Source organism: Cornus florida, unplaced genomic scaffold (assembly GCF_030987335.1).
Source record: "Cornus florida cultivar Cherokee Brave unplaced genomic scaffold, ASM3098733v1 CherokeeBrave_3.0.0_Hap2_Chr06, whole genome shotgun sequence".
NCBI lineage: Eukaryota > Viridiplantae > Streptophyta > Magnoliopsida > Cornales > Cornaceae > Cornus > Cornus florida.
The window spans coordinates 106,756,722-106,784,697 of NW_026775576.1; the positions used below are offsets into that span (position 1 = coordinate 106,756,722).

The window sequence follows — 27,976 nt, forward strand, 5'->3', positions numbered from 1 at the left end:
AGTCCCTAGATCTTACAATACATACATACAGACACATCAATTATATTTTCTCTTCTATATTTGATGCATAGATATTTTTCTTAAGAAAATTCGACACAACTCCATATTTTATTGTATGAATACAACAATTTAAAAATAAAAAATAAAAAAAATAATAATAATAAATAAATAAATAAATACAACAATGATCCACTTAATTGTATGAATACAACAATTTTCTTTTAATTTGCATAGTCAAGTAACTCAATTGGATAGATTTATCAATCTTGGCTTTCTCAGTTGAAATGAAAATTTCGTAGCCAGAAAGATTATGCGGCCATGAAAGAGGGATTAAGCATAATAAACTTGGAACTTCGTGTTGAATGGAAGATCTAGGTCGGTCCTTCAAGCTCTAGGCTTATAAACATTACACCATGTGAGGCCTCGTCTCACCCACCACACTAGGACTAGATTCTTTAGAAGCTAGAAGCATGAGCTAAACTTATACATTAAGCTAACATGGTGATTCTTGGGATAGAACAAAAATGTACCATTTCCCCAACCCATCTTTTCATTGGTAAAGGAACTGACATTTCACAATCGTCCTACATTTATATAAAAATTAAACTTTGATATACACAACTTTGAGATAAATTGCAATATCCAAGAACCTAGAAACCATCTACCTCATCAACAAATTCAATAGAGAACTTGTAATAAAAGCATATCATTAACTATTACTCTTCTTTCTTCTGTGTGTGATGCCTAAATGTATTGTCAACTTAGTACAGTGAGAGAAAGAGGCAACTGTACCCCTAATCCATTGGATGAGGTGGATCCGAGATGAAGATCCAGTTGTGCCTCTAGCAGCATAGTTCTAAAATCCATTCCCACCCACTGTGGTAAATGACGCGTGGTTAACAGGATCTGTTTCTGTTTAGCTCAAGTCCTTTCCTCTCAAGACATTAACTAGCCTGAAATTAGATTGAAGCAACAGAACCTTGCTTTTTTGTTCTTCCCTTTATTCGGGCTGCTTTTATGGATGCCATTTGCATCGGTACTAACCAACTTGTTACCATTAGTTGTCTCGGCTTCAGAGGAACACAAAGCAGTCTGGTGAGTTTCATTCGGATCCGGTGATACTGGTGCTATTCTGTTATGGTTTGCCTCCTTTGAGTAAGAATTTGATCCAGCACACCTGCAAAATAGGATTACACTAATAATGAAGTAGACTAAGCCACATTCATTTCCCTGTGTGTGCTTGTTGATAAAAAAGGACATTGCCTTAACTAAAATGGAAACTTTTTATAATAAAATCATGAAAAATAATCAAAATACATGCAAACCATTTTTTTTTTTTTTTTTTTTTTTTTTTTTTTTTTTGCTTTATTAACTTCAAGACTTGACACATTTTATTCATGTCGTCATAATCCAAAAGGAATTTAACAATTAAAAGAACGCATCAACAAACTTGAAATTTTTTATTTTAAGGCTAAAAAGGAAAGTTGGATCATGCAAATATGGGTGCACTGTGTATTGCCAGGGAGAGCATGTACATATGTGTGCACATGCATGTGTGTGTGGGTAGCTGGAAGAAGGGAGAGGAGGGGTTGCGGAAGAATTGGGGACAGTCACCAAAGAATAACAAAGGCAGGGTCTTGGCTACATATCATCATCATCATAGGAGCCACATAAAGGTTTAGCTTTGTTGAGACCCAAGACTACAAAAGATAGGAGAGCTACAGCATAATATTTCATCAGAACACAAAGCCACATCCAAAACTGTAATAGATAATGCAGTCAAATGCATATCATAACATTACAAAATTGAAAAAATATTATGAAGCAAAAAATTAGAAGATTCATATTTTTTTATTTTTTCTAAGACATGATAAATGATCTAATTTTTTTAAGAAAGAAATAGGTGGCTTTTTTGTGAAGGAATATATTTATATGCTTGAAGGACAGGAAGGAAAATGAGCAAAACGGCAGAGATGATAATTGTGTATCAGATACCAAAATTGGGAATATGCAGCGTCAATAATCCTAGTAACTTTCAAAAGTCATCTTTGATTCTGTTGACACAATTACCTGGAGGCTTGACTGCCAGAGCTATTCCTGGGTTCATATGATGTCCTTTCAACCATTTCATCTTTTGATGCTTCAACACGAACTCCAACATTTGAACAAATTTGACTATTATTTGAAGATTTTGACTCGTTTACTGCACTCTCTTCCAAATTCTGGAAATCATTGTTGGTGAAGCGGTGCAGAGACCTGGTTTTGGGATTAAATCCATATTCCTTAAAGATAGAAATGACTTTCTCTAATGTTCCCAGTGCTTGCTCCACCTCTGGTCTGATAGTTACTTGACTTTTATTATTGTCACAACATCTCTCTGCAATTTGCTTGGATAGAGGGATATATATTTTCTTCCCTTCCTCTTCTAAGTGTCTACTTTCTTCAATTTCATCTTCCTCAACCTCCTCAATCTCTCCAGGAGCTCTGTGATCCATACTTACCACATCCTCTGAAAAGGATTCAGCTGCATGGTCACTATCAAGAACCTTCTTTTCCACATTCCCCTCCTCAGCCTGCATAATCTCGATAAGTTGTTCCTCATGGAGAATGCATGCATCACTCTTAAGGTCTTCTGGTTCCAGATCTCCCGAATCTTTATTCTCAGAGCAAAGAGCCTCACGTATTCGAGTATACATTGGGTCCTTTAAGGCCTCACCAAATTCTTGATCACCTTTATACACAGAAGCAACTTCCTGTTACAGAATTAACCACTCAATACGTAAGAGGAACATGGGGAGAACCAGCAGATGCTTGTCTATATTCCAGTAAATCCTGGCATCAAGTCTAATGCAAGTACATTCAGGTTAGGACTTCCTTCTTTTACTTATGTCAAAAACACAAGTCAAGGAACTAATAACCGAAGAATCTGAGGGGATCTAAATTTACCCTCAGCCTCACTAACCACTTGAAGTGTTCACTTTAGAGTTTGAACATGGTGTCATCAAATGCACATCCTAACAATTTTACAAACACAACTGCTGAGGAAAAAATTATAAAATTGAAATAGAACCTTTTGATAGAGCCTGAAACCACTGCCTACGAGCTGCCTTGAAACAAAATTAATTAAAGATGGAGGAACAAAGTCCAGTTTTACATCCATATTCGCTATAGTCCTGCAAAATATGGAAGTGCATAAAGATTTGTAACAGGGGACACCATACAGAATTGACTACATAATATTAACAAGGGAAGCAAACAAATTGAACAGTGAAATAGTCCAATCATTTGTGAAATTACTTGCTAGCCCAATGGTGAAAACAAGACATTTATATATGCACATATGTGTGTATGTATATATAAGTATACATGCAAATTTGCAGATCTGGGGCTGTAACCACTGATTAATTGTGAAAATAACAACACAAATTCAGAATAGATAAAAAATGTGTGAATGCTTGAGGTTGACTATCATGAACCATTTAACTGAGACTAATTTAAGTTGTTGTAGGTATGAATCTTCTTTCAATGGGTTTATTCCATACCTGCTTCAACTGAGGAAAGCTTAGAATCTCGCTTGATTGGTACAATTGAAAAATGAAGATGTTAATATTCTTCTATGGATTGGGTACTCTGATATTAATATTCTTCTAGCAGTTGGACTACTATGCATGGAAAATCAAGGGTGCAAGTACGACATGCATACCATGAGATTTTTGACAACTCAGTGTAAAAAATTTCTCCCTCGACGGAATGGTAATTCTGGAAGTCTTTTGGTATTTATTGTTTTAGTTCTGTTTAGCAAAAAATTATCCAACTTCTTCCATGTTTTTAAGTAGTGACATGTAAAACCCATGTAAAACAAATGGGTAGCAGTTAGCAACCAGGCATGATGAACAACGAACTTCTTAAAAATATTGAATCTTGGATGTGTTGTCAACTTCAAAGTTCAAACAGACAAATTTCAGAAAAATAAAAGGATGTATCATTACAATCAAACTTGAAGTGGCAAGCTGAGATGAAATGAACCATGAATTTCATTTTACTTTCAAGAAATCTACTCCTGCAAGACAGCAACCGAGACGATAACTGAACCCAAGAAATTGCTAGTGAAGTAGTCTGACATATATATTTTTTTCTATTTCCTTTTCTTTTCATATGAAATGGTATAACTGTACGGAATTGTGAATTTGAGGTCTCAAGGTCCTTGTTGTGCACTGATATACATATTCCAAGCATCATTTATCAATGTTTTGTAGTATTTAACTAAATATATTTGGTTGCAAATTATATGCATCTTATCCAGCCTAAATCAGCTGCCGTTGAAGGGAAATGGCACTTAAATTTTTTCAGTTAATCGTCACATGAACTACAGCATAGCAATAAGAAGTGGATAGATGAAGTTGATAAGTAAAGATTGTGGCATTGTATCCAATTGGATTATCCTATCAGCAAAACAAGAATTTGCATCTTGTTGCCTCAATATAACAATCAGTATCAGTGCTTTTATAACCTAACTGTATGTCAAGGGCAAACCAGTCAATATTTTCATGGGAGTTTTTTTTGTCCTGCGGTAAGGTTTTCAACATTTTCATGGTTTTATATTGTTTTCTGCATTTTTAGAGAAAAACAAAATACTGAAATGTAAGAATCAGCTAATTATAGCAAATTTCGGCAGTCGACCATCAAGATGTCTCCCTACCTCTTTTGTACTAGCATACCTTCTGTTAAACTTACTACTTTGAGAAACTGATTCAAATGCGTATTTGAATTCCCTCATTGATAATTCATAGGCTATTCCTACTGTTTCTTGATTTGGAATTGCTTTTTCGGTAGGTGAATCGCACACACATCCATTTGTTCCATTATGGACTCAAACCCCTCAACCTTCCATTTGGAAGGAGGAGATACCACCTAACTAAGATAATCCATTATATTGCTCTGAAACTTAAAACTCAAGGTAGCTGGATTACTACATTCATTAAAGATTTTCTCGACCAATATCTGCTTTTTCAACAGAAAATTTTATTTGGAGAACACTCCAGAAAGAAATTCCCCACCCTGAAGATGATGTCAGGATTTAGGCCTATCTCCAATCTTTTCCTCCCAATGTCCCATATAGGCAAGACATAAACCGAGTAATGCAGTAGTCATATATATCGTCTTCTTCTTTTTTTTTTGTGAAATGTTAAGCAAATCGTCATATATATCTTTACAAATGTTTGCTTTAGTTTACTTGAGAATGATTTTTATCTTTAAGAAGTTTTCAACGAAACAAACAGAGCTCATATAACATGTGAACTAGTACTACTAGATTTGAAGAGGACACATAAAGGAAATAAACTACATTTGTTCATTCAATTTTAGGTAGTGGAGTTCATAGATAAAGTTCCTGTTTTCAGTCTTATGCATACTGACTATATTTACTTGGGGCTATGCTTTGTTCTACATGGCCCTTGTATTTGTCCTTGGACCTTTTCTCACTTGGAATGCCCACTATACCTAACTCAATCATACAAATTTCATTTAACATTACAGAGTACATGAAAATTTAACTGCAACTCACCGAAAGTAGCTTCTGTCCGGTGTCACTTTTTGTACAGCAAATCCTCCTACCACATCAATCCTTACTACATCCTTTGCATCAGGTATCCCATCTTTGCTGAACCCATGAGTAATTTTATTGATGCTCTCCATGTCAGGGATCTAAAAGCAAAAATAGGAAGGATAGTTTCTGATTAGGTTTAACATATAGATCTCAATGGATTTCTGGAAGTAAATAAACCGCAACCAAGAACCGTAACTTTAAGTGCCTACCGAGTTGAAAAGCACAATGATCAGATCATCTTGCAAGTATTCAAATTCAAAGAAGTGCACAACAGCCTCTCTCGTTGATAGCGGCCATGAAACCTTCATCCTTTCTTCCATATAGTTAGATGAACATCAGCACCCTAAATGAAAGATAAAGGAAGCTAGAATAACTCAAAACAAGCAAAGCTTTACAATAGCAGGACAAACCTCACTAAAGATATCTGTTCCCCAATTCGGACCTTTTGCAAACAGTCGGAAGAGAGAAGTTTGAAACTCGGAATACTACTCTGAGGCCACCTGGTAGAAGAAAATAATATAATTAAAAATAGAGTGATCGTTCCACATTAACAGTGAATCTAGTCCAATTTCATATATTTTTTAATTTCTTTGTTTGTAAGTCTCACAGAAAGGTACACTCACAGACATAACATACAGATATCTTTTTCATTAGCATTGTTGCCTTGGCAAATTTACATCAAAGCATTGTAACACAGAGGTAAAAATGCTGGCACAATCTCGAAGGGATGGGTGAAATTAGGGGATTAAATCTTATTTTCAAACAAAAAAAGGGAGAGAAGGAGAGGGAGAGAGAGAGACTACAGTTGAACACTATTCTGTACCTTCCCTATCCTCATGCACCTTCCAACTAGACATCCTCCAGCTTATAGTTACTCTCAAATATTTCATCAGTATATGTCATTTCAAAATTCTAATTAATGCATTGTCTCTATTCAAAATGATTGTGTGAATGTGAGTATGTATATTTCAGCTGCACATTTACTGTTGGCACTACAGAGAAAGAGAGTAAAAATTCCTATATATCAGTCGACTTTCAAATTTTTTTTTCCCCGGAAGGTATATCAGTCAACTTTTATTGTGTAAACTCCATGTACGCTCCAACTTATCAAAAGAAAGAAGAAAAACAAAAACAAAAACAAAAAACAAGTAAAAACATTCGACTGCAAGAATTCTAAGGTTGCTTTTTGAAATTGAAGAAATTTCGAAACCGTAGTGTGGTAATTTTTATTAGAAAGTCAAAGCAGTTGAAATCATGAGGGGAGAGCTAGAAATGACTTGACATATATTTAAGTTAGCACTCCTGGATGCATGGGGCTGTAAAATATCTATAATTTAAAATAGTACACAAAAAAACAATAAATATTAAGATTGGATAGAAATTTTCTCCCAATAATACCCCTTTTCCCAATAATTTTCCTCCATTTCTTATTAGTTGACCACTGATAGGTACAAAGAGTTTTAAATAATTCCTAATCCACAGAACTTCATAAAGTCCCACTGAAAATTTATCGAAAATTTGACAAATACCACCACCATTATTGCTAATCTTAAGCTTAAAACCACCTGCTATTTTTATTGACAGGCATACTAGTAAATTTACTAGTTTATTAACTACACTTGCAATAATATTAAATTATGAATTAATCAATAACACCAAAGCCATTACCCCAATACCATGACTACAAACATCTTAACTCTATCCGTCTACTCCACTAGCCTTCACCATGTTGCACTTACATCATAATCACCCCTAGTTACCGATGCAACATTGCCACCCTTCCATTTAGTCACTACCATCATATCGACGACTGGCACCACCATTGCCACCAATTCATTTTCATGCACATCACATGTTAACCATTCACTTGTTTCTTGCACCAAAAAGTTAAGAATGTCAGAAATCAATAAGACCAAAAGCTCAATTTTTCAAGAAAATAATGTATGTCTTGCTATTCCTATCAAGCATAATGTCTATCAAACCGACCAAACCATTCCCCATGTCTGTGGGAACAAATGCAGATGGAGATACTTTAATCCAATGCTTCCTAGAATCAAAGCTGCGATACCATGTTAAAGTACAACTTACATCAGGTTCTCAAACCCATCTCGCGTGCAACAACATACTAAAGAGACTTACACAAATCATCAGAAAACAAATACAAGTGGAGAAACTTAAAACAAGATCCCCAAAAATCAAACTTCTTAAACCATGTTAAACAACCAGTTGCCTTAAAAACAGACAGTTAAGAAATCATCTTAACAATGTACATCAAGTTCTCAAACAGAATTTTCATAATGCGCTATAATAATCATTCATGGGAATTAAATGACCTAAGAGCAGATTCATCCTCATAGCCATTTGTTTATGGTATGACCATCTGATTGCTAATAATATAAAGACGCTACCAAAAATAGTAATTTGATCTCGATCTGTCTTTCTCTGAAAGAAAAAGGAAGAAGTATTTCACTCAAGTGACCACAAGTAGAAATTTTTCTGTGTACGAAGGAAAGGTTAAAAAAAATCACGTCATCAACTGATATACATATATTCCGTTGGGAACTTAACAGCAATCGGGGTAATATAATATACCAAAAACTGAAAGCATAAGAAATTATGTAATCATTTCTCACCATTTCTTATAAAGCGTCGACTCCCATGTTATACATAAACCTGCAACAAGCATGGAACTTATCTTTAAAGGTACCCATATGATCACTAATGATCCTTAATGGCCTGAAGAGATTGTTAACTCATATCGTAGAGCAAACTGAAAATTATTTGGGAGCATTTTAATTTAACTTACAAACGTCTATGGGCCCATCTATGAAGCCTTCAACAAGTAGTGTATGAAAGGGAGTGCCTTCTGGTCCTTCTCGATACATAACACGGTACTCTTCATTATCCTGTTTTAACTGTCAAATGAAGTAGGATAATCTCCAATGTTACTAGTGCCCCATTCTACAAATACATATACAGATCTATATAAAATGCAAAAAATATATGTATGTTATATATGTGTGTGATGATCAAACACCAGTTAGTCAGAAACTAATTTATAAAGGAAATGAAGAGGCGTCAAGAATGCAAGTTTGAGGCTGAGCATAACCAATTTTTGCAAAATAATGCCAAAAGTTTGATCTAGTCCCCAATATTTCCCTTTGAGCAACCATGTACTAAAGTAGTAATGTTCCTTTAATTGTCCTTTATGTAGGGATGTAAATCTAATCCATCCTGATGGGTTCCCACCCCACCCCTACTAGGATGGGTTTGGGCATGTGTTAATTGGGTTAGGGGCGGGTTTGGGGAGGAGAGTCAAAACCAACTCACCCCAAACCCGCCCGAAATGGTTCAGAGCATTATTGTCAAACAGTTGGTCATGTCATTTTTTCCCCATTATTTTTACGGTTTCCACCTATACAATTAAGAAATTTATGCATATAATTGTTGGACTTTGTTCACACTTATATATTTTTAAAAGAGCATGTTGAATTTGTTTAGAATTGAAACTTATTTTTTTCCAAAAAAGCTTGTGCATAGCACCCCGAACCTCAGCCAGGGCGGGTTTGGGAAGGAATTTTTTTTTTCACAGGACGGGTTTGGAATAGGGGGTAACCCGTTCCAATCCTGCGCTGTTGCCATCCCACCCTCATTGTTGAATTCTTTGCAGTTGTATAAATCTAGAATATTAGATTACAAAGCAAATTGTCAATATTTTCAAAATTTTGTTAAATTTCTAAATCTCAAGGTAGAAGAGGGTCTCAGGAATGGCCTTATCATACTCGGGTCAGTCACAAACAGAGTAAAGAAAGACCATTTAATTCACGAGTTTACTTGTCAGCCATTTTTCCACTTTACGATGCAAAATTGGTGGAAACAATAAAAAGAAAGTTAATGTTGGAACTAAGATTATTCATAGTGGGCAACATACTTTCCAGCTACCATGTGGTGTCTCTTTGGTTTTCACTCCCTCATCAACATTTGCAGCACTCTTCAACAAGTTCAGGATATCTGATACTCCCTTGGTTCTTTTTTCTACTACACTGTCGAAATATTCTGCAAACCAAATGTATCTACAATTACTGTGTTTCCAAGGCACACAAATAGCCTTCTTATAGACTTATACAAGAATATAAAATTAATATGATATGAACAGTTAATGATTAACCAACCTTCAATTTCACCTTGCGATGAGCATGAGCGTAGTAATTGATTCTTAACTAGAGTCTTAAGTGTTTGTTCATTTGCAAGATCATGAGATGCCAGTGTCTTGTCCAGCCTCCCTCGGTATGACAAGATGTTTTGTTTGTCCGCCATTTGAGCATTCCCGAGAAAGCAAGAAACAGCCCGCTTTCAAAAGGTTAAGTGAGAAATGTATGCAAATTGCTATAATTTTTTTGTGTCATCACCTGAATTTGAAAATAGACATCTTATTAATAGATGAACAATGACTTAGTGTCTTATGTCACTCCTTGCCTATTAAATAGAAATAATAAGCCAGCAATAATAGATTTATCTCATACATAAAGGGTTTTTAGCAAACAAAACAAAACCCAATATAGAAAAGGTCATGTAGGTGACAATAAATCTATTTTGGCATAATTCCCTAAACTTGAAAATAGATATAGAATAGAAGGGTGAATAATAAATTAGGAAGCCTTTTCATAATTTTCCATGCCAAATAGCTATAAAAAAACAAACAATAAATACTTAAAACCATAGACATAGCATCTGCAACAACAGATTGGTGATGCTCACTGGATATGCTCTTTTTAAGAACAAACACTTGTTCTCTTTCCAAATCATTTAATGATCCACAAAATTTCCAAAAAGGCAACTCTTTTTTTTTACTGTCTTAGCATATATAAGCCAACAAAACTCAAAATGAACCAACAACCCAATTTATACATTTTTATTGAAGGAGCTTTTAATGCACACAATACTAACATTCAAATCTCAAATCATACAAAATCAGATAATAATCACAAAACCATCACCACCCAGATGAAAAACACAACGCACTGGCATAAAAAAACTTCATCACCATTCATCATACACAAGTCAAAACTAAAGGCAGTAATTAAATTTCTTCAATCCTCGTACAAATACAACATATATATATATATATATATATATATATAGCACATCAAACCTCAACTCACCTGTACCTTATTGAAGACTTGAGTACTGGAGCAAGTAGTTTGGAGTTGTGAGCATGAGCTAAGATTGAAAGGAGGGATTTATGATAACCCAATTGCAGATCTCAAAAGAAATGATCGCAAGAAGAGACAACAGCACCTGATATGTGACCACCCAGACGCATATAGAACATGGGTCTCTCTAGAACGTAACGATTTTGCAGACAAACAGCAGAATAACCAATATATCAACAGCTTTCTCCAAGCTCTAAAAAATAATACTACTTTAATAATCGTATATACATACATATATTATGTTAAAATATGTGTTGGGTATGTGAGAATGAGATAAGAAGGTTTAGGCTTTATCAACGGTTATGAGGAACTTCAGAAATTGTGAGTCATGTGACATGCGGTACAAGTAGAGTCAGTCCTAATAACCAAGGCAGCCCCACCGAAGCAATTTACTGTAAAGGGATAAGCCAGAATATACCTAATTAAGACGGAAGAGAAATAAAATTAAAGTGACAGTTGGTTGGTAGACAGCTAGGCAGTAGGTTGTTTATTAAAAATTGGTAAAGGTGTACACGTGTCTTGCCTGTTTTCTACACAAAGTATGGGTGATGGTGCTAGATTCTGGGGACCGTCTGGACGTGCACGCAGACTTGAAAGGTACGTAGTACATTTTATGGGCTCACTTGGTTAATTGGTCACAACGTCACAACTAGTAATAAAAAAATTTAAATTCATACCCCACCAATAATTAGCATTGATGTAACAGACTATGTAATCCTGGTTCACAACATTCAATACATCTTATTGTGAGATTTATACGCTTTTTACTATTAATTATTGTGAGATGTTTTATTTTTGGAAAGTTGAAATTGACATTCGCACTTTATTTTTATATCATTACATTTCAATCTTAATAGAAATAATAACTCTAATCCTAACTTTAAAAAATTTATAATTATTTTCTCAAATATCACAACTATTATTTTCTATTATGAAATAACAACTTTAACCATAGCTTTAAAAATTCAAAATTATTTTTCTCAAAAATCATAACTATTCTTTTCCGTTAGCTTTAAAAATTCAAAATTATTTTTCTCAACTATCATAACTACTCTTTTCCGTTATGGTAAGATTTTTTTGTTTTCCTCTTTTTCAATTAACGTTTTCTGAATTGGAAGTTCAAATATCCAATTTGGAAGGTGACATTATATGATGGGGCTCATCTTGACTCACATATTATCTATTTGACATGTATAATTTTAGAGGAAGTATAATTACTCTAAAATTTTAAATAATAAGTTCACAATATTCAATGCCAGATAGTTTTTATTGTCAGTTTTATACGGATTTTTACTATTCGTCAGATTGTGAGAGGTTTGCCCTTTTTTTTTTTTTTTCTTTTTTCTTTTTTACCTTCTTATCTTGTTACTTTAATTTAGATGTTGTCAACCGTCTTTATTGTTTAGGTATTTATTATTATCTTTAATTATTACTAATAACTTAATAAGTCTTATCCTCAATTACCAAAAAAATATAATATTCAGTTTAAATCATTTAGTTGGACGACATTAATTTTTTTTCATTATTAAATTAATACATCTCTAATAATTTCTCATATAAACATTAAAAGACAATGCAATTTTTTTAGTAATATTCCTAGCATATGATTTGTATATATTATGCTTAGTAATTTTACTATAAGACAATAATTTCACTGCGCAAAATGCCAAAAAAAAAAAACAAAAAAAAACAAAACATGTGAGAATATACTTAATTTTTCATCTAAGTCTATATGTTTGTACTATAATTTTGCTCTGATAATTGGTAATAAAATAGAAAATTTTCAAAAAATAATTCATTGTTGAGTCATATTTCTTTAATGAATGGTTAAGTTATTATTGAATAGTTTTTTTATTTTTTTTTCAAACACGTGTCGATTTCATAACACATGCACCATTTAAGCCAGAAGTACAATTTGAAAGTAAAACCTCAAAAAACATGCATTTCGAATCCCTACTAAAGCGACTATACACCTTAGACTACTAAATAATATAGTATGTGTCTATATATATATATATATATATATCTAATATATATGTATATATGTGGAGACAATAATTGGTTTCTATACTTTTTTTTCTACTAGCATGGGTGACACGATATCTGTCACTTGTCTCTTTCTTGCTTTGTTCTACACTTCTACTCTTGCATAGAAGTAATACTATATAATAAATGTTGAATAAATTAAAATTGTAGTTCTAACTTCTAACAACCCTCGTTTTGATGATAATCAATGTTCTTTGATAATAGTCAATGAGTCAATGTCTATCATATGCATAATAAAAATTTGTAAGAAATGGAAAAAGTCATTTCTGTATTTTTTTTTTTTCCCCCTCAATACAAGGACCAAACACTATGACTGACACACACAACACCAAAATTTGCGTGATAAATGCGTTTCGTGTAAGCTACTACCTTGCATAACTGACAATGATAGCCGATCTTGGTGTGAATCTTGTATAGCATGTCGTATGAAAAGACTTAAATAGGAATGAATAAATAAATAATTAACTCAGCTCTTCTCCGAATCATAATATTATTGACAACTTTAATACCCAATTTAAAATCAATATGAGGTGATTATTCTAAAATTTCAATTTATGTTTGTATCATCTTCTTCTCTAAATTTTTTTTTTTTTTTTTTTTTTTTTTTTTTGGGTTTTCACATCAAGTTTCATGGTACTCAAATTTAAGGATTTGATTTGTACAAAATTTACAACAAAAATTATTTTAATTATCTTACTGTTTTTTATTTCTTTCAAAAAAATTTTTTTTAGCTAAATTCCAATTCAAGTGTGTGAGTTGCTGAAGGGGAATGATCGTGGAAAACAAGTATATAAAAATACTAAAGGGGGTAAATAAGTTTGACTTGCCCTTTTATCTTATTTTGCCAAATTTAATTTTTATCAAAATAAAACTAATGATCAAAAAGCAAAAATAAAGTACAAATAATGTAAAGCAAGAGTTAGAGTTTGACACATGGATTTTAGTTAGGAAACTTTAATAGGAGAAATTCATCCAATTGAGAGAAAAATCTCAAAGATTTTCATGATGTCTCAGCGAAATGATTCAAGATATTCGAAATAAAGTATAATGGACTCTGACTTAGGCTCACAATCTTTTTCTTTCGTAGCTTGATAAATTCCTCATTTCCTTCAAATCTGAATTGATGAAGGTAAAAGAACAGTTTTGTTTTTTTGAACCGTAGCAATGGATCTCTAATAACTCGAAATCACCCGTAGCAATGGATCTCTAATAGCTCGAAATCGCGCGCGTGTGCTGCGGACTCTCAATCTGTTTTTCAATTTGAGCACTCAACCGCGACGAGAGACATCGTCTTGGCTTCCATTGTAATACCCCTAATTTTAAAAGGATAGTCTCGGTATTTATTTATTTATTTTTATTGTCTTTTTTTAATTGTTTAATTGATTATTTGACTAATTGTTTATGTGTTTAATTGAATTAAGTGTTACTTGATTAATTGACTACTTATTTATGTGTTATTTGTATTTTGTCTAGGTGTTATTTGTATTATTTGTTTAATTAGATTGTGCGCTTAAATGATGTATTTGATTAATTGTAATTAATTGTAAATTAAATGATTAAATGTTTTATTTTATTTTATTTTATGGTTATGGTTAGTGGTAATGGGCTAACTAATTGGGTCCCATGAACTACTTAGATAGGAGGTTGGATGGGTATAGATAATTACCCATGGATAGTTGTATATGTATATATATATAGATATATATGTATATACATATATATAAAGGAAAGTAATTTATTAATATTATAGTAACTTTAGTATTAATAAATAATCTGATGTATATATTTTATATATTTATATAATAAGGATATACTTATATTTTATACGTAACATATTTTAAGTTACCTTTTTAATATTATGGTAACTTTATTATAAATAAATAATGTGATGTATATATTTTATTTATTTAATGAGGATACAGATAGATTATATACGTAACATGTTTTAAGTTACTTTTTAATATTATGGTAACTTTAATATAAATAAATAATCTGATGTCTATATTTTATTTATTTAATGAGGATATACATAGATTATATACGTAACATATTTTAAGTTACCTTTTAATATTATGGTAACTTTAGTATTAATAAATAATCTAATGTATATATTTTATTTAATTAATAAGGATATACATAGATTATATACTTAACATATTTTAAGTTACCTTTTTAATATTTTTTATTTTTTTATTAAGTTGACTTTGATTGAAAAAAGGAATAGGGTTATTATTTAGCCTATAAATACACAACTATAGGTTGAAAAAGGAGTGAAAATATATCACGTAATATATTCTAGAGAGAGAGAGAGTTAGAGAGAGAAGGAGAAAGAGGAAGGAATGAGGAGAAAACCCTTTAGAGAGAAGATCAAGGAAGAAGAAGTTTAACTTTCAGTCCGAAAGTTTAAGGCAAGTTCTTCTTCTATCTCTTTCCCTTTGATTCGTGTTTCTGTACATGCCTAGGAAATTTCAGGATTTATTAAACACATAAAATTAAATAATTATGCATGTTTAATTGGATTAGAACATAGGTTTTATGAAATTGGTTTATATCTGTTCTTGTGTTATGAATTGATAAATGTATGATTTTGATTTGATTTCCGGTGTGAATTTTTATATATTTAAATTATGTATTTTTCATATCTGTGGAATGATGGAACGTAGAAACATGCCTAGGATTCCTGAACATTAAATAGGAACTAGGTTTGGGTTTAAATAAATTTAAGTAGACTCAATCATAATGATGCTTGCTATTTGAATGTTTTAAACAAATAAATGGATTTAATCTTTTAAAATATTTTAGCAATTGAGATTAAATGTGTAGGATGAATTGGATATAGAGAATCCTTATTTAACGGTATAATAAAATATCATCATGTATAAGATTCAGTTTGTGTAGGACATGTGATATAAGAAGTTTAAAGAAATAATAAGTCATTCCTATTATGTGATAACTTGATATCATATTTATCATAGTTATTTATGGCATGTTTGATGTATTTCCTTAATTGTTACATCAATTGTTGGATTGTGTGGTTTAATGCACCGGTGGCATTCTAGGGATGGATTAACTTATCAGTTAAGTCCTACCTATTTTATAAGGGAATTGATTAACTAAAATGTTAAGTCCTACTTATATTCAAGTCAGGTCAGCTAAACAAGTTGAATGACTTATGGAGGATTAATTTATTATATAAGGGAATGGATTAACTAAAATGTTAAGTCCTACTTATATTCAAGTCAGGTCAGCTGAACAAGTTGAATGACTTATGGAGGATTAATTTATACTGAATATGATGGTTACTAAATTATATATATATAAGTATGGTGCCATGATATGAGCTTGAGTCTCAGGATCAGTGGTTAGGGTGCGTATATCGCCAGGGATGTGTAGCTAGATATAGTGTAGTTGTGTACCCTGGTAGGTCTAGGTACTCATGCCCACTATATATGCGTTTTGCATGTTACCTACTATTCAGGTTGAGACAACCCTATAGTCTAGCGAGGTTCCTTTAGTGTGTATATATATATATACGGACTACTAGTTACTGTTGGATTGACTAGGATGTATACGTGTATCGGATTTCTGCTTGGACTGTAGTAGAGTAGAACTTGTTTGTGGGCCTGACCCACCATTATTTTTCAGGTATTTGTCAGAAGTAAAGGTTGTTCGTACTGAGCGGGTATCAGTCTACTTCATTCTTCCGATATTACATAGGAGTTCCTTTATGATTCAGTTTCCTGATTTAAACAGTTATTGCTGTCATTTGTTTAGTTTGGATTTTCTAGGGGTCCACACAGTATAGATTCCCGAGTTATATTTTGGAGGATCAGTTGTATCAGAAGAGTTTATTAATTAATGGAAATATATTCTGAGGTTTATTATTAGATTATCATTTTAGTTTCTTATCAGCATTTTATTTATTCTTTTTATTCTTTTGTACTCTATGTTCGTTTATTGCCGATTCGTTTTTGATATCCTCGGGTATTCGGACGTGGGCCTGGCCAACCCGCATTCGAAATTCCGGGGGTATCACATCCATTGCAAGAGACGATTCTTATACCCATAAATTACTAACCAAAAGCAAAGTCAAGCATTTCAAACAAGCATAACACAGATGTGTGAAACAAATATATAATTATATTGATGTATAATTAAGATTGAAATTATAGTTTTAATAAAATTCTAGATTTCATAATTCTAACCTCAGACAGATCAAACACAACAAATATATAATTATTATATAAATATACAGACAGAGAGAGGAAGAGATCTGATGAAAAATCTTAATGATTGGTTTGGAAGCTTTGCATCAAATAGCCAAGAGGAATGCCACGTCCACCACTTCAAATCAATTCCTTTTAAATTGCTATAATTTTTTTATTATAAACTTTTCCCCAAAAAAAACTTCAACAACAATTAATCTCTATTGTATGTTTTTTTTTTTTTTTTTCCTTTTATCAACATCCAACTTTATTAATAGATTGCCAATTAAGGTTAGATTTCTTTTATCAGTATATTCTAATGGGATTTCTTTTATCAGTATATTCTAATGGCAAAATCAACAAGGTCAAGCCTTGAGACGGATTGTTTGGGCTTCCATAGCAAGAGACTGCGCTTCAACGTCTTCCATTGCAAGAGATTTTGTTTCCACCTGAACAACATCCTTCTCATGCTCCTCGCGGTTGAGTGCTGGGATTGGATCTTGAAAATTTGATAACAATTTGTGAGGTTGAAGACGCACTATTGCAGATGAACGATGGACGACCCACAGCCCACGTGAGGTGACACAGGATATTTAATTCTCACCGTAAAGGACGGGTTAAAAAGTCCTGTGACATCAGATTCGGTGAATTTTCGATGATAATCATTCGGTTGTTCTATCACTACTCTTCTTAAAATTACGAAAAATTATTTCAAAAGCCGTAAGAGACCAAAAACAACTTGTAAAACAAGTCTAATTTGTGCGAAATATACAGGGATGTTGGACCAGTCCATTTTTGACAGTTCTAAGAACGTGGATTAAAGGGCAACTTGAACGGATCTATTTTTTGCAATCCACATTTTTTTAATAAGCTTAAAAGGTGCCTAAGCCTTAAATAATTACCAAAAATGAACTATAGTGATCTCACAATGTTGTTTTCTTCCAACTGGAGTGTGCTTGCACGCTTTCCAATATTGCTATTCTGCTTCTAAATTCGAGGCTCAAGAATAAAATATAAAGTTATAATTCCATCAGACTAGTTTTGACACAAAAATTGGCCAATTACAAAGTTTTATGTCACATACTATGCCATCACGTTTGTGTTTTTAATAAATTATGAAAAATATAATGGTTAAGCAAAACTAGTGGTTAAAAGTAATACAAAAAATGCATCCACCAAACAAATTTTTTTCTTTTAAATTCCCTCCATTAAAATAATGCAAAGCCCATTGAATGAAAGAAATTGTAGAATTAAGAAGCTCTCCAAAGTCCAAAAGGGCAATAATAATAATAATAATAAAGAAAACATTGGATGTTGAAGGTATACGTGTTTAACAAAAACCTCATGGTGTAAAGAAATTATTCAAGTAATACTAAGGTGAACCATTCCTACACTGCACGTGACCAACCATCCTTAGCATTGCATCTCTATAAAAAAAAAAAAAAAAAATTAGGTTCAATGTGTTATCACACGTATTACTTTGTACACTTGAATATTAATTAATTCATAAGTTCCAGAAATAAATTAAGAATCGATCTAGTTGTTTCTATCGTAGCATTGTTTTTCTAAAAATAATATTAATGCATGCTTATGCAAGTTCACCATTAGAAATGAATCTGAAGATGAACTTTTGGTTTATATTCCATAATTCAGTAACTGCATGCATGACGAAGATGCTGATGCTGCTACTACCTTTGGATGAATCAAAGTATACATACGGAGTATTTATATATACACACATATAATATGATAATTAATACCCTGTGCAAAGGGTTGCTGATTCTACAAGTTTTGAACCAACCGAAATACTAATAAAATTAATATACTGAAGGTACGTAACACTTCCCATGCATTATTAATTCTGTTTTCCCAAGCTTTACATACTCCATTATTTTAGTGGCAAAAGAATTGTAATATAAAAACCGGACGCGGAGAAAAGCTTACATGCGTATTGACATTTAGGTGTTAAGTTTGTGTTTAGGGTCACAACTGGACATCAGTGTATCTATATTCGTATCTATCTATATCTATATCTATATCTATATCTATATCTATAGGAGTATATTTTTTGGACAAATATTGTGTAGTGAGGTTTGCCAAAAGGACAAGTTGCTCTATTTTTTAACAATGACATCCCTTTAAATTTGATACAATTATCAAAGACACTCCAATAGTCTCTTACATGTAATGCATTGACATTTTTACCCTTTGACTTTTATATTGATCAATTTAAATGTTAAAATTACATTTCTAACCTTTCCGTCCTTCTAATTTTTTATTTATATATATACATATATATGAATATACATACATATATATATCCACACACACAAGGCAGCGATCAAACCACGCAAACAACCCCCACTGTACCACCTCCCGCTGCCCATTGCACCACCATCGCTGCCGTCAACAATTTACAACCACCAGAAACCACCCGTCGGTGCCAATCTCCACCTTTGTCGTGGGTCACCTACATTACCTCTTCAACCTCACCCTTGCTGCCGATATCAATAACCTGGAGACCATCACCGTTTGCGCCATCGACAACACCGAGACTGCCTTAGCCGTCACCATGTTCCAAGCCACCAGCTCATCCGGATTCATCAACATCACGGATCTCAAAAGAGGCAAAATCGGCTTCGGAGCTGAAGACAACAACGGCGAACTCGCTGCCGCTAGATCCGTCTAGACCCACTAGTTGAAGAAACCGGCAGAGCCTGTCCCCGCCAGCTCAGCTCTGGTTCTGCCTATATTCGACGCGATGGCTCCCGGACCGTCCCTAACTCCGGCGCTTGCCCCTGGACCGGGAGGACCTCACAAACACTTCATCGTCGATCTGCTTATCTTCTTTATCGACGGCGTCTTCGATCCGCCACAGAATCCACAACCCATCATCGTCGGCGAAGTCCTCCTCCATCCGCTTCTCTAAATCTCTCAAGCTGTTTGCTCGACCACCACCACCACCGTGGAGCTCTCTCCGTGGTGGTGGTCGTTTCATATTCTCCGGCCTTGTTGCAGAGAGCTCCACGGAGGTGCGTGCGGCACGCGAAGAGAAGGCATTTGGGGGTGATGGTGATGTGGTCGTGGCGATGTGTTTGAGTAGATGTGGTTGTTCGTACACCTCTTAGGTGTTTGAAGGTGATAGTGTTTAGTGGTTGGTTTGTTAGGGTTAGGGTTTGGTGGCGGTGGTTGTTGGTCTGTTGTGGCCGTGGCAGTGAACGGACATTGTGGTGGCCGGTGTAGGTGTAATAAGGGTAAATGAGGTTACAGAGGGGAGGTATAACGAGGGTATACTTAGGGCAAAAGTGTTATTTAAGAATTCTAATATTTTATAATTTAAATTAATAAAAAATTGAAGAACAATTTTGACATTTTATATTTTTAAGGGGATATTTGGATTGAATTTCTGATAAGGGGGTGTCATTGTCAAAAAAAATAGGGCAATTTGTATCTGTGTGTCTTTTTGACAAACTTAGTGGGTGTTGCTGTCCTTTACCCTTTTTCTTCTTTTTCTTTTTCTTCTTCTTCTTTTTTTCATGGCAAAAATTCACACACTTATTTATACTTAAGAGAACTTAGACGATTAACATTTTACTTGTAAAAGTGGAGATTGAAGTACCACTAGGTTATCCTTTTGTAATACTGATTTTCAAAATTAAAGTCACATTTATAAATTAACAATATTAATTTAGGATTGCTCTGCTTTAAATTAATTAGAGTAGTGATACTCATACCGAATACTTGCAGTGAATTATCTAATTTAATAATTTTTAATTAGTTATTTATACCAAATATAACTAAATGGAGGACTCCAATTCCTTATTTGTTACATAATTAGTCAATTAAAAATGTAGATTTAGTAATTCACTATAAGTATTCAGTGCAAGAATCATTTCCCAATTACTTAATTATATCATATAAGAATATAAATCACACTAATTTGCAACGTTTGATTATTTCTTATGGTACTAAATGTTTTCAATTTTAAGATTCGGTGTATTGGTTCTTTGTTATTGCTACGAGAGATGAACTGTACTTTTTTTAATACTAATTTTTCTTCCTATAATTGATTTTTTTTTTTTATATATATATATTTAAAAAGCTTCATTCAATCCAGATGTTGGTGCATAGAAGTACAAAAAATTAATCTCACTTTTGTATTTTAAGATGAATGGTCGAATATTACTCCGATGAATGATAATTTTAACTTTTAAATTTGTTTCCATTGATTTGGCACTTCTATCTATAAATTACCTGCAATTATTTATTTTAATTTAGAATTTTCCTTCTTCACTTTATTTTCAAATTATTTTGATTTCTCATTGAACTATTCAGGTCGATACTCATGTGCTGATGACGAGTGTACATGGAAGGCGCGACAATGGCGCTCATGGTTGGTGGCTGTGGACCTAACCATGGACTTCAGTGCAACTTGGACCAACCAATATTGTTAAGAATTTGAATTGAAAAAATTCGATTCTAATTTTGGTTAGACTTAAATTCTTATTCGATTCCAAGCTCAACTTGTATCATGTTTAATAATAATATTATTGTTAAATATCACAAGTAAAGTTACTTACAATTGTGTAATGAGGGTCGGGACCATTCAAATTACATCTATCATTGTCAAGCAAGTTCCAGCAGCCAACCAAGTAGAAAGACCATTTGGAAGCAAATTTGGAGGCTACAAACTTTGAGGAAAATTCAACTCTTCCTTTTGTAGTACTGCCATGAACGCCTTCCAGTATTGTCGAACCGAAGAAGAGAGGTCCGGTTAATCAAGCTTCTTGTGTAATTTGTGGAGAAGAAGACGAAACAGTATGTCATGTGCTCTTTGATTGTCCTAGAGCTCGATTGGTTTGGAAAATTAGTCCCTTAAGGTTTCATTTCACAGGTAAGTGCCAAACATGAAGTGGTGTGAAACGCAAAGCATTTGGAAGGATTATCACAAGGTTAATCGTCTTATGAGCTTGGCATCTTTCTTGAGCTGGCAGATTTGGAAAGAAAGAAACAACTTGGTTTTTAATAAAATTGAATGGGATCCAGTGATGATTATAGAAAAAGCATTGTTCTTCTTTAATGAATTCAATGGTACTTTGTCGAAGGAAACCTCTAATGCATCGTCCACGGGTGGTGGTATTCATCATACTAATAGTTGGGTTAGTCCTGCTCTTGGTAGGTATAAATTGAATACAGATGCTTCCTTTCATAAGCTAACTCGTTATAATGGGTCTGGTTTGGTACTCCGTAATCATTGTGGAGAAGCTGTCAAGAGGTTGCAGAGGCTTTAGTATTCAGGGATGGTCTGAAACTTCTTGGTCAATGGGGGTATTCGAATGTGGATGTTGAGTGTGATTGCCAATCAGTTTGACCTTACCCCTACAGACCTTTTATGTTCAGTCATTATCGAGGATATCCAGTGTTTGATTCATCAAAACTTGGGGTTTAAGTTAATTTGGTGCCCAAGATTTTGCAACATAGCGGCACATGAGATGGGTAAATGGGCTCTTAGTCGAAGGATATGTGATTTGCAGTGGCAAGTGTGGCCTTCATGACTGTTAAATGTATTTTAGAAGGATCTTTCATCCTTGTTTTATAATATTTGTTGAATGTATTTCAGAAGGATCTTTCATCTTAGTATTTATAATATTTGATTACGTTAAAAAAATAAAAAAATAAAATTTATATCCTTCATAATTGGAAGAAAATCCTCTTATATTTTAACTTTTGCCGATCAAGAGAGGGGGAACACAAAAAAATTCTTAACTTTTTATTTTACTAGTAAAAGGCACGTGCGATGCACGTGATAGAATGTTTTCTAATTTATATAATTTATATTTTCATATATTTTTAATTGTTTATAGTTTTATAAATAAAAAAAAAAATAGACAAAACAGTTTCAGGCCCAGAATGCCTTAGAAAGTAATAATTGTCACCTCAAAATAAACAAAATAAGGTTTTTCATTGATGTATGAATGAAAACTATAAATATTTAAAAACTATATGAAAATAAAATTCTATAATTTATAAAATATTCATAAATAAATACTATATAAAATTTTTATGTATTATAAAATCCGAAAGGGTACCAACAATTTTTAGATTGTAATAATTGTTACCTCAAAAGAAACAAAATTTATTAGAAAATCCAAAACTATAACTGTATGAAAATAGAAGTATTTCTAAATTATTTATTTCTCAATCTTTATCTTTTTTACATATCTCATTTTTTTATAAAATGAATCATTGTCAAGTGTCAATTCTTTTAATTCTTCCACCGTAAAATAAGTTTTCATGACTTGTTGTTGAGTATTGTCTATCTTCGCCAGGAAAAAAAAAAAGATTTTCCTTTGCAACTTGTCACTTTGTTACTGAATTCATTCATGTCTTGCAAAAAGAACAAAAATAATTCATAACTATTGAGAATTAGAGCTGTTGAGAAATTCAAGTAAATATTGTTTTTAATTTAATTAAAATTTTATGAATAAGGGTGAAAAATTACACCAATTTGTAATTGTAGTAAATCATCTAGTGAACAATTTATTAATGGTTGTGCAACAAAATATAACTTCTCAATATATAAATTGAATATAAAAATATGATACACAATTAAGGAAGATTAAGAAATATACTGAAATTTAATACTTCAAAGAAATGTCTTGAAGTTTGACTTTTCAGCACTATTGAATTTTTGATCTTTTGTACTGAAAATCAAACTTGTTATATCTTTGTTATTTATGTTCACTTTGTACCTATCCACCTAAAATTATCTTATAAAATAATTAAATAAATAAAACAAGAAACATGTTCTCTTTCTACAAATAGTGTAATACAAATAGTATATATATAATGTAAAAGAAACTACAATAAATAACGAATCAATATCTTAATGCTTTGACACTTTCAATATTCATATTAATTTGCAATGTAGATCATTTTTGTGTTTGATGAGACCGACCTGGAATATATATTGTTATTTGTAAAAGTTTGTTATTATAGATTTACTTAATAATATATAATGTAAATAATATCAATTTGTATGATAATTTACCTTTGTATGTGTTGATTGCCACATGTGTAACTGTATTAGCTCCATGATAAAGTTTCCTTCATTCACATCAAGATCCTCCCATAACGTCAAAGTAATTGTCCATAAACTCTAATAAAGATTAATTACTTTAGTCATTATATTATATTTGCATAATTATGATTGTATATGTAATATGGTAATGACGTACCTCGTATCCATTATAATGACTTCCCACTTTTTGGTTGTGCCTTTATTATTCTTCTTACATATGTTCAATGAAGGAGATACCTTAATAACAATTCCCAAAGCATTTAGTAAGATTAAAAATAAAATATTAATGTTAATTCTATTATATATATATATATATATATATATATATGTATATGTATATGTATATGTATATGTATATGTATATGTATATGTACAAGAGAGGATATATATATGGAGAGTTGAGAATTAAACGAAAACTAACCCATATTTTCTCTTGCATCAATGTACTTGTTCAGCTCCTTGAAGTATACAAAATTAAATTTTATTGTTTATAAGCTTACTATTTCAAACTCCTCAACTTCAATTGAGATGTTATTAAGAAATTTCAATTCAACAACTTGAGTTCCGCCGTTCTGAATTCGGCCAGTCAAATAGTCAGTTTTTTCTCAGTTTCTTCAGGAGTTAAAATGTTGAGGGTTATTCTACAGAGAACATCATATTCGGAAGGTATAAGCCATGGACGTATAAAAGAATTCATAACTCAAAAAAATAATAAAACAATGCATGATCTGGGTATGAAATAAATAAAAATTAATAAAACAATGCATGATCTGGGTATGAGACAAATAAAAAATAATAAAACAATGCATGATATGAATCTGGGGATAAAACAATGCATAATCAGGGGGTTACACGTATCTTGGAAAAAAACATATAAAACTGATGTGATTACAGGAATGCAAAAAAAGACTTATATATAGGGAGAGTATAGATTTTTTTAAAAACAATAAATAGATAAAATAGGTAACTTAAATTTTATTAGGAAATAATTTTTAGAGTTTTATAGAAACTCTTTTTTAGAGTTTCTATAATTTGAAATATATTTTGTATTAGAGTTTTAATAAATATTTTATTTGAATTTTATTAGGTAATAATTTTTAGAGTTTCTATAATTTGAAATATATAATTTGAAATTTATTTCGTGTTAGAGTTTTAATAAATATTTTATTTCAATTTTATTAGGTAATAATTTTTATATTCTATTTGAATTTTATTAGGTAATAATTTTTAAAGTTTCTATAATTTGAAATGTATTTTGTGTTAGAGTTTTAATAAATATTTTATTTGAATTTTATTAGGTAATAATTTTTAGAGTTTCTATAATTTGAAATATATTTTTGTGTAGCAAAGCAAAAAAAGACTTATATATAGAGAGAATACATATATTTTTAGAAACAACAAATAGATAAAATAGGTAATTTGAATTTTATTAGGTAATAATTTTAGAGTTTTATAGAAACTCAAATATTTTATTTGAATTTTATTAGGTATTAATTTTTAGAGTTTCTATAATTTGAAATGTATTTCGTGTTAGAGTTTTAATAAATATTTTATTTGAATTTTATTAGATAATAATTTTTAGACTTTCTATAATTTAAAAAGGTTAACCAAAAGGCCGAGAAAGTAGTACTACACTTGACCTTAGCCAAAAGGTCGAGAAAGGTTAGCCAAAAGGCCGATCCAAAAAAAATTTAGTACTACACTTCATCATAGTCAAAAGACAGAGAAAGGTTAACCAAAAGGCCGAGAAATGTGTGATTATTATTTCTTTAGGTTTATAGTTTTATAAGAGGTTTTTATGTAATCCTTTTTACTTAATACAAATGTGGACAAAAAAATGAATTTTATTAGGTAATTTGTAATTTGAATTAAACTCTTTAAATTAATTTTTATAAATTTTATTAGGTAATTTGTAATTTGAATTAAACACTTTAAATAATTTTTAGGTAATTTTTTGTTTATAAAAACTATTTGTTTATATTAATAAATAAATACTGAAACTCTTTTTATAAAGGCTGAGAAAGTAGTACTACACTTGATCTTAGCCAAAAGACTAAGAAAGGTTAGCCAAAAGGCTGACCCAAAAAAATTTAGTATTACACTTAATCTTAGCCAAAAGGCCAAGAAATGTGTCATTATTATTTCTTTAGCTCTATAGTTTTATAAGAGGCTTCCATGTAATCATTTTTACTTAAAACCAATGTAGGACAATAAAATTGAATTTTATTAGGTAATTTGTAATTTGAATTAAACTCTTTAAATTAATTTTATAAATTTTATTATGTAATTTGTAATTTGAATTAAACATTTAAAAATAGTTTTTCGGTAATTTTTTGTTTATAAAAACTCCTTTTTTATATTAATAAATAAATACTGAAAGCCAAAAGGCCGAGAAAGTAGTACTACACTTGATATTAGCCAAAAGACCAAGAAATGTTAGCCAAAAGGCTGACCCAAAAAAATTTAGCACTATACTTGATCTTAGCCAAAAGGCCAAGAAAAGTGTAATTATTATTTCTTTAGATTTATAGTTTTATAACAGGTTTCCATGTAATCATTTTTACTTAAAACCAAAGTAGAACAAGAAAAATGAATTATTAGGTAATTTGTTATTTGAATTAAACTCTTTAAATTAATTTTTATAAATTTTATTAGGTAATTTGTTATTTGAATTAAACTTTTAAAATAATTTTTAGGTAATTTTTTGTTTATAAAAACTATTCTTTTATATTTATAAATAAATACTGAAAGCCAAAAGGCCGAGAAAGTAGTACTACACTTGATCTTAGCTAAAAGACCAAGAAAGGTTAGCCAAAAGGGCAAAAAAGGTGTGATTATTATTTCTTTAGGTATATAGTTTTATAAGAGGTTTTCATGTAATTCTTTTTACTTAAAACCAATGTGGGACAAGAAAAATAAATTTTACTAGGTAATTTGTAATTTGAATTAAACTCTTTAATGTAGTACTACACTTGATCTTAGCCAAAAGACCAAGAAATGTTAGCCAAAAGGCCGACCAAAAAAAATTTAGTATTACACTTGATCTTAGTCAAAAGGGCGAGAAATGTGTGATTATTATTTCTTTAGGTCTATAGTTTTATAAGAGGCTTTCATGTAATCATTTTTACTTAAAACCAACGTGAGATAAGAAAAATGAATTTTATTAGGTAATTTGAATTAAACTCTTTAAATTAATTTTTATAAATTTTAATAGGTAATTCGTAATTTGAATTAAACTCTTTAAATAATTTTTAGGTAATTTTTTGTTTATAAAAACTCTTTTTTTATATTAATAAATAAATACTAAAATACTGAAAGGCCGAGAAAGGTGTGATTATTATTTCTTTAGGTTTAAAGTTTTATAAGAGGCTTCTATGTAATCATTTTTACTTAAAACTAATGTGAGATAAGAAAAATGAATTTTATTTGGTAATTTGTAATTTGAATTAAACTCTTTAAATAATTTTTAGGTAATTTTTTGTTTATAAAAACTCTTTTTTTATATTAATAAATAAATACGAAAATATTGAAAGGCTGAAAAAGGTGTGATTATTATTTGTTTAGGTCATAGTTTTAATAGAGGCTTCCATGTAATCCTTTTTTACTTAAAACCAATGTGGGATAAGAAAAATGAATTTTATTATATAATTTGTAATTTGAATTAAACTCTTTAAATAATTTTTAGGTAATTTTTTATTTATAAAAACTCTTTTTTATATTAATAAATAAATACTGAAAGCCAAAAGGCCGAGAAAGTAGTACTACACTTGATTTTAGCCAAAAGACCAAGAAAGATTAGCCAAAAAGGCCGACCAAAAAACATTTA

General features: G+C 31.4%; 2 protein-coding genes across 3 annotated transcripts; one reads left to right on the forward strand and one right to left on the reverse strand.

Annotated features, from left to right (window-relative positions):
* Positions 1 to 514: 514 nt before the first annotated feature.
* On the reverse strand, positions 515 to 11,149 carry LOC132313728 (uncharacterized). Of its 2 annotated transcripts, none has more exons than XM_059812648.1 (11): positions 10,774 to 11,149; positions 9,778 to 10,014; positions 9,537 to 9,661; positions 8,412 to 8,520; positions 8,239 to 8,278; positions 6,016 to 6,105; positions 5,815 to 5,914; positions 5,564 to 5,703; positions 3,071 to 3,173; positions 2,071 to 2,753; positions 515 to 1,177 (listed from the first exon to the last, which is right to left on the reverse strand). In XM_059812648.1, exons 2-11 carry the CDS (start codon positions 9,920 to 9,922, stop codon positions 949 to 951), a joined length of 1,764 nt encoding a protein of 587 aa, XP_059668631.1. In that variant the 5' UTR covers positions 9,923 to 10,014; positions 10,774 to 11,149; the 3' UTR covers positions 515 to 948. The 2 variants fall into 2 exon arrangements, with proteins under 2 accessions (XP_059668631.1, XP_059668630.1); XM_059812647.1 differs by having other exon boundaries at positions 572 to 1,177; positions 10,768 to 11,148.
* A 10,827-nt stretch (positions 11,150 to 21,976) lies between these two features.
* LOC132314775 (uncharacterized) lies at positions 21,977 to 22,360 on the forward strand. Its single transcript, XM_059813596.1, has one exon. It carries the CDS (start codon positions 21,977 to 21,979, stop codon positions 22,358 to 22,360), a length of 384 nt encoding a protein of 127 aa, XP_059669579.1.
* The last annotated feature ends 5,616 nt before the right edge of the window (positions 22,361 to 27,976 follow it).

What these genes read in the sequence shown, in the direction of transcription:
- LOC132313728 (XM_059812648.1), bottom strand. Translation starts at nt 9,922, where the DNA reads ATGGCGGACAAACAAAACATCTTGTCATACCGAGGGAGGCTGGACAAG. An exon ending in ATCGCAAGGTGAAATTGAAG is followed by an intron (nt 9,662 to 9,777) that starts GTTGGTTAATCA and finishes TTTGGTTTGCAG; the next exon opens with AATATTTCGACAGTGTAGTA. An exon ending in TCATTGTGCTTTTCAACTCG is followed by an intron (nt 5,704 to 5,814) that starts GTAGGCACTTAA and finishes TTTTGCTTTTAG; the next exon opens with ATCCCTGACATGGAGAGCAT.
- LOC132314775 (XM_059813596.1), top strand. Translation starts at nt 21,977, where the DNA reads ATGAAGTGGTGTGAAACGCAAAGCATTTGGAAGGATTATCACAAGGTT.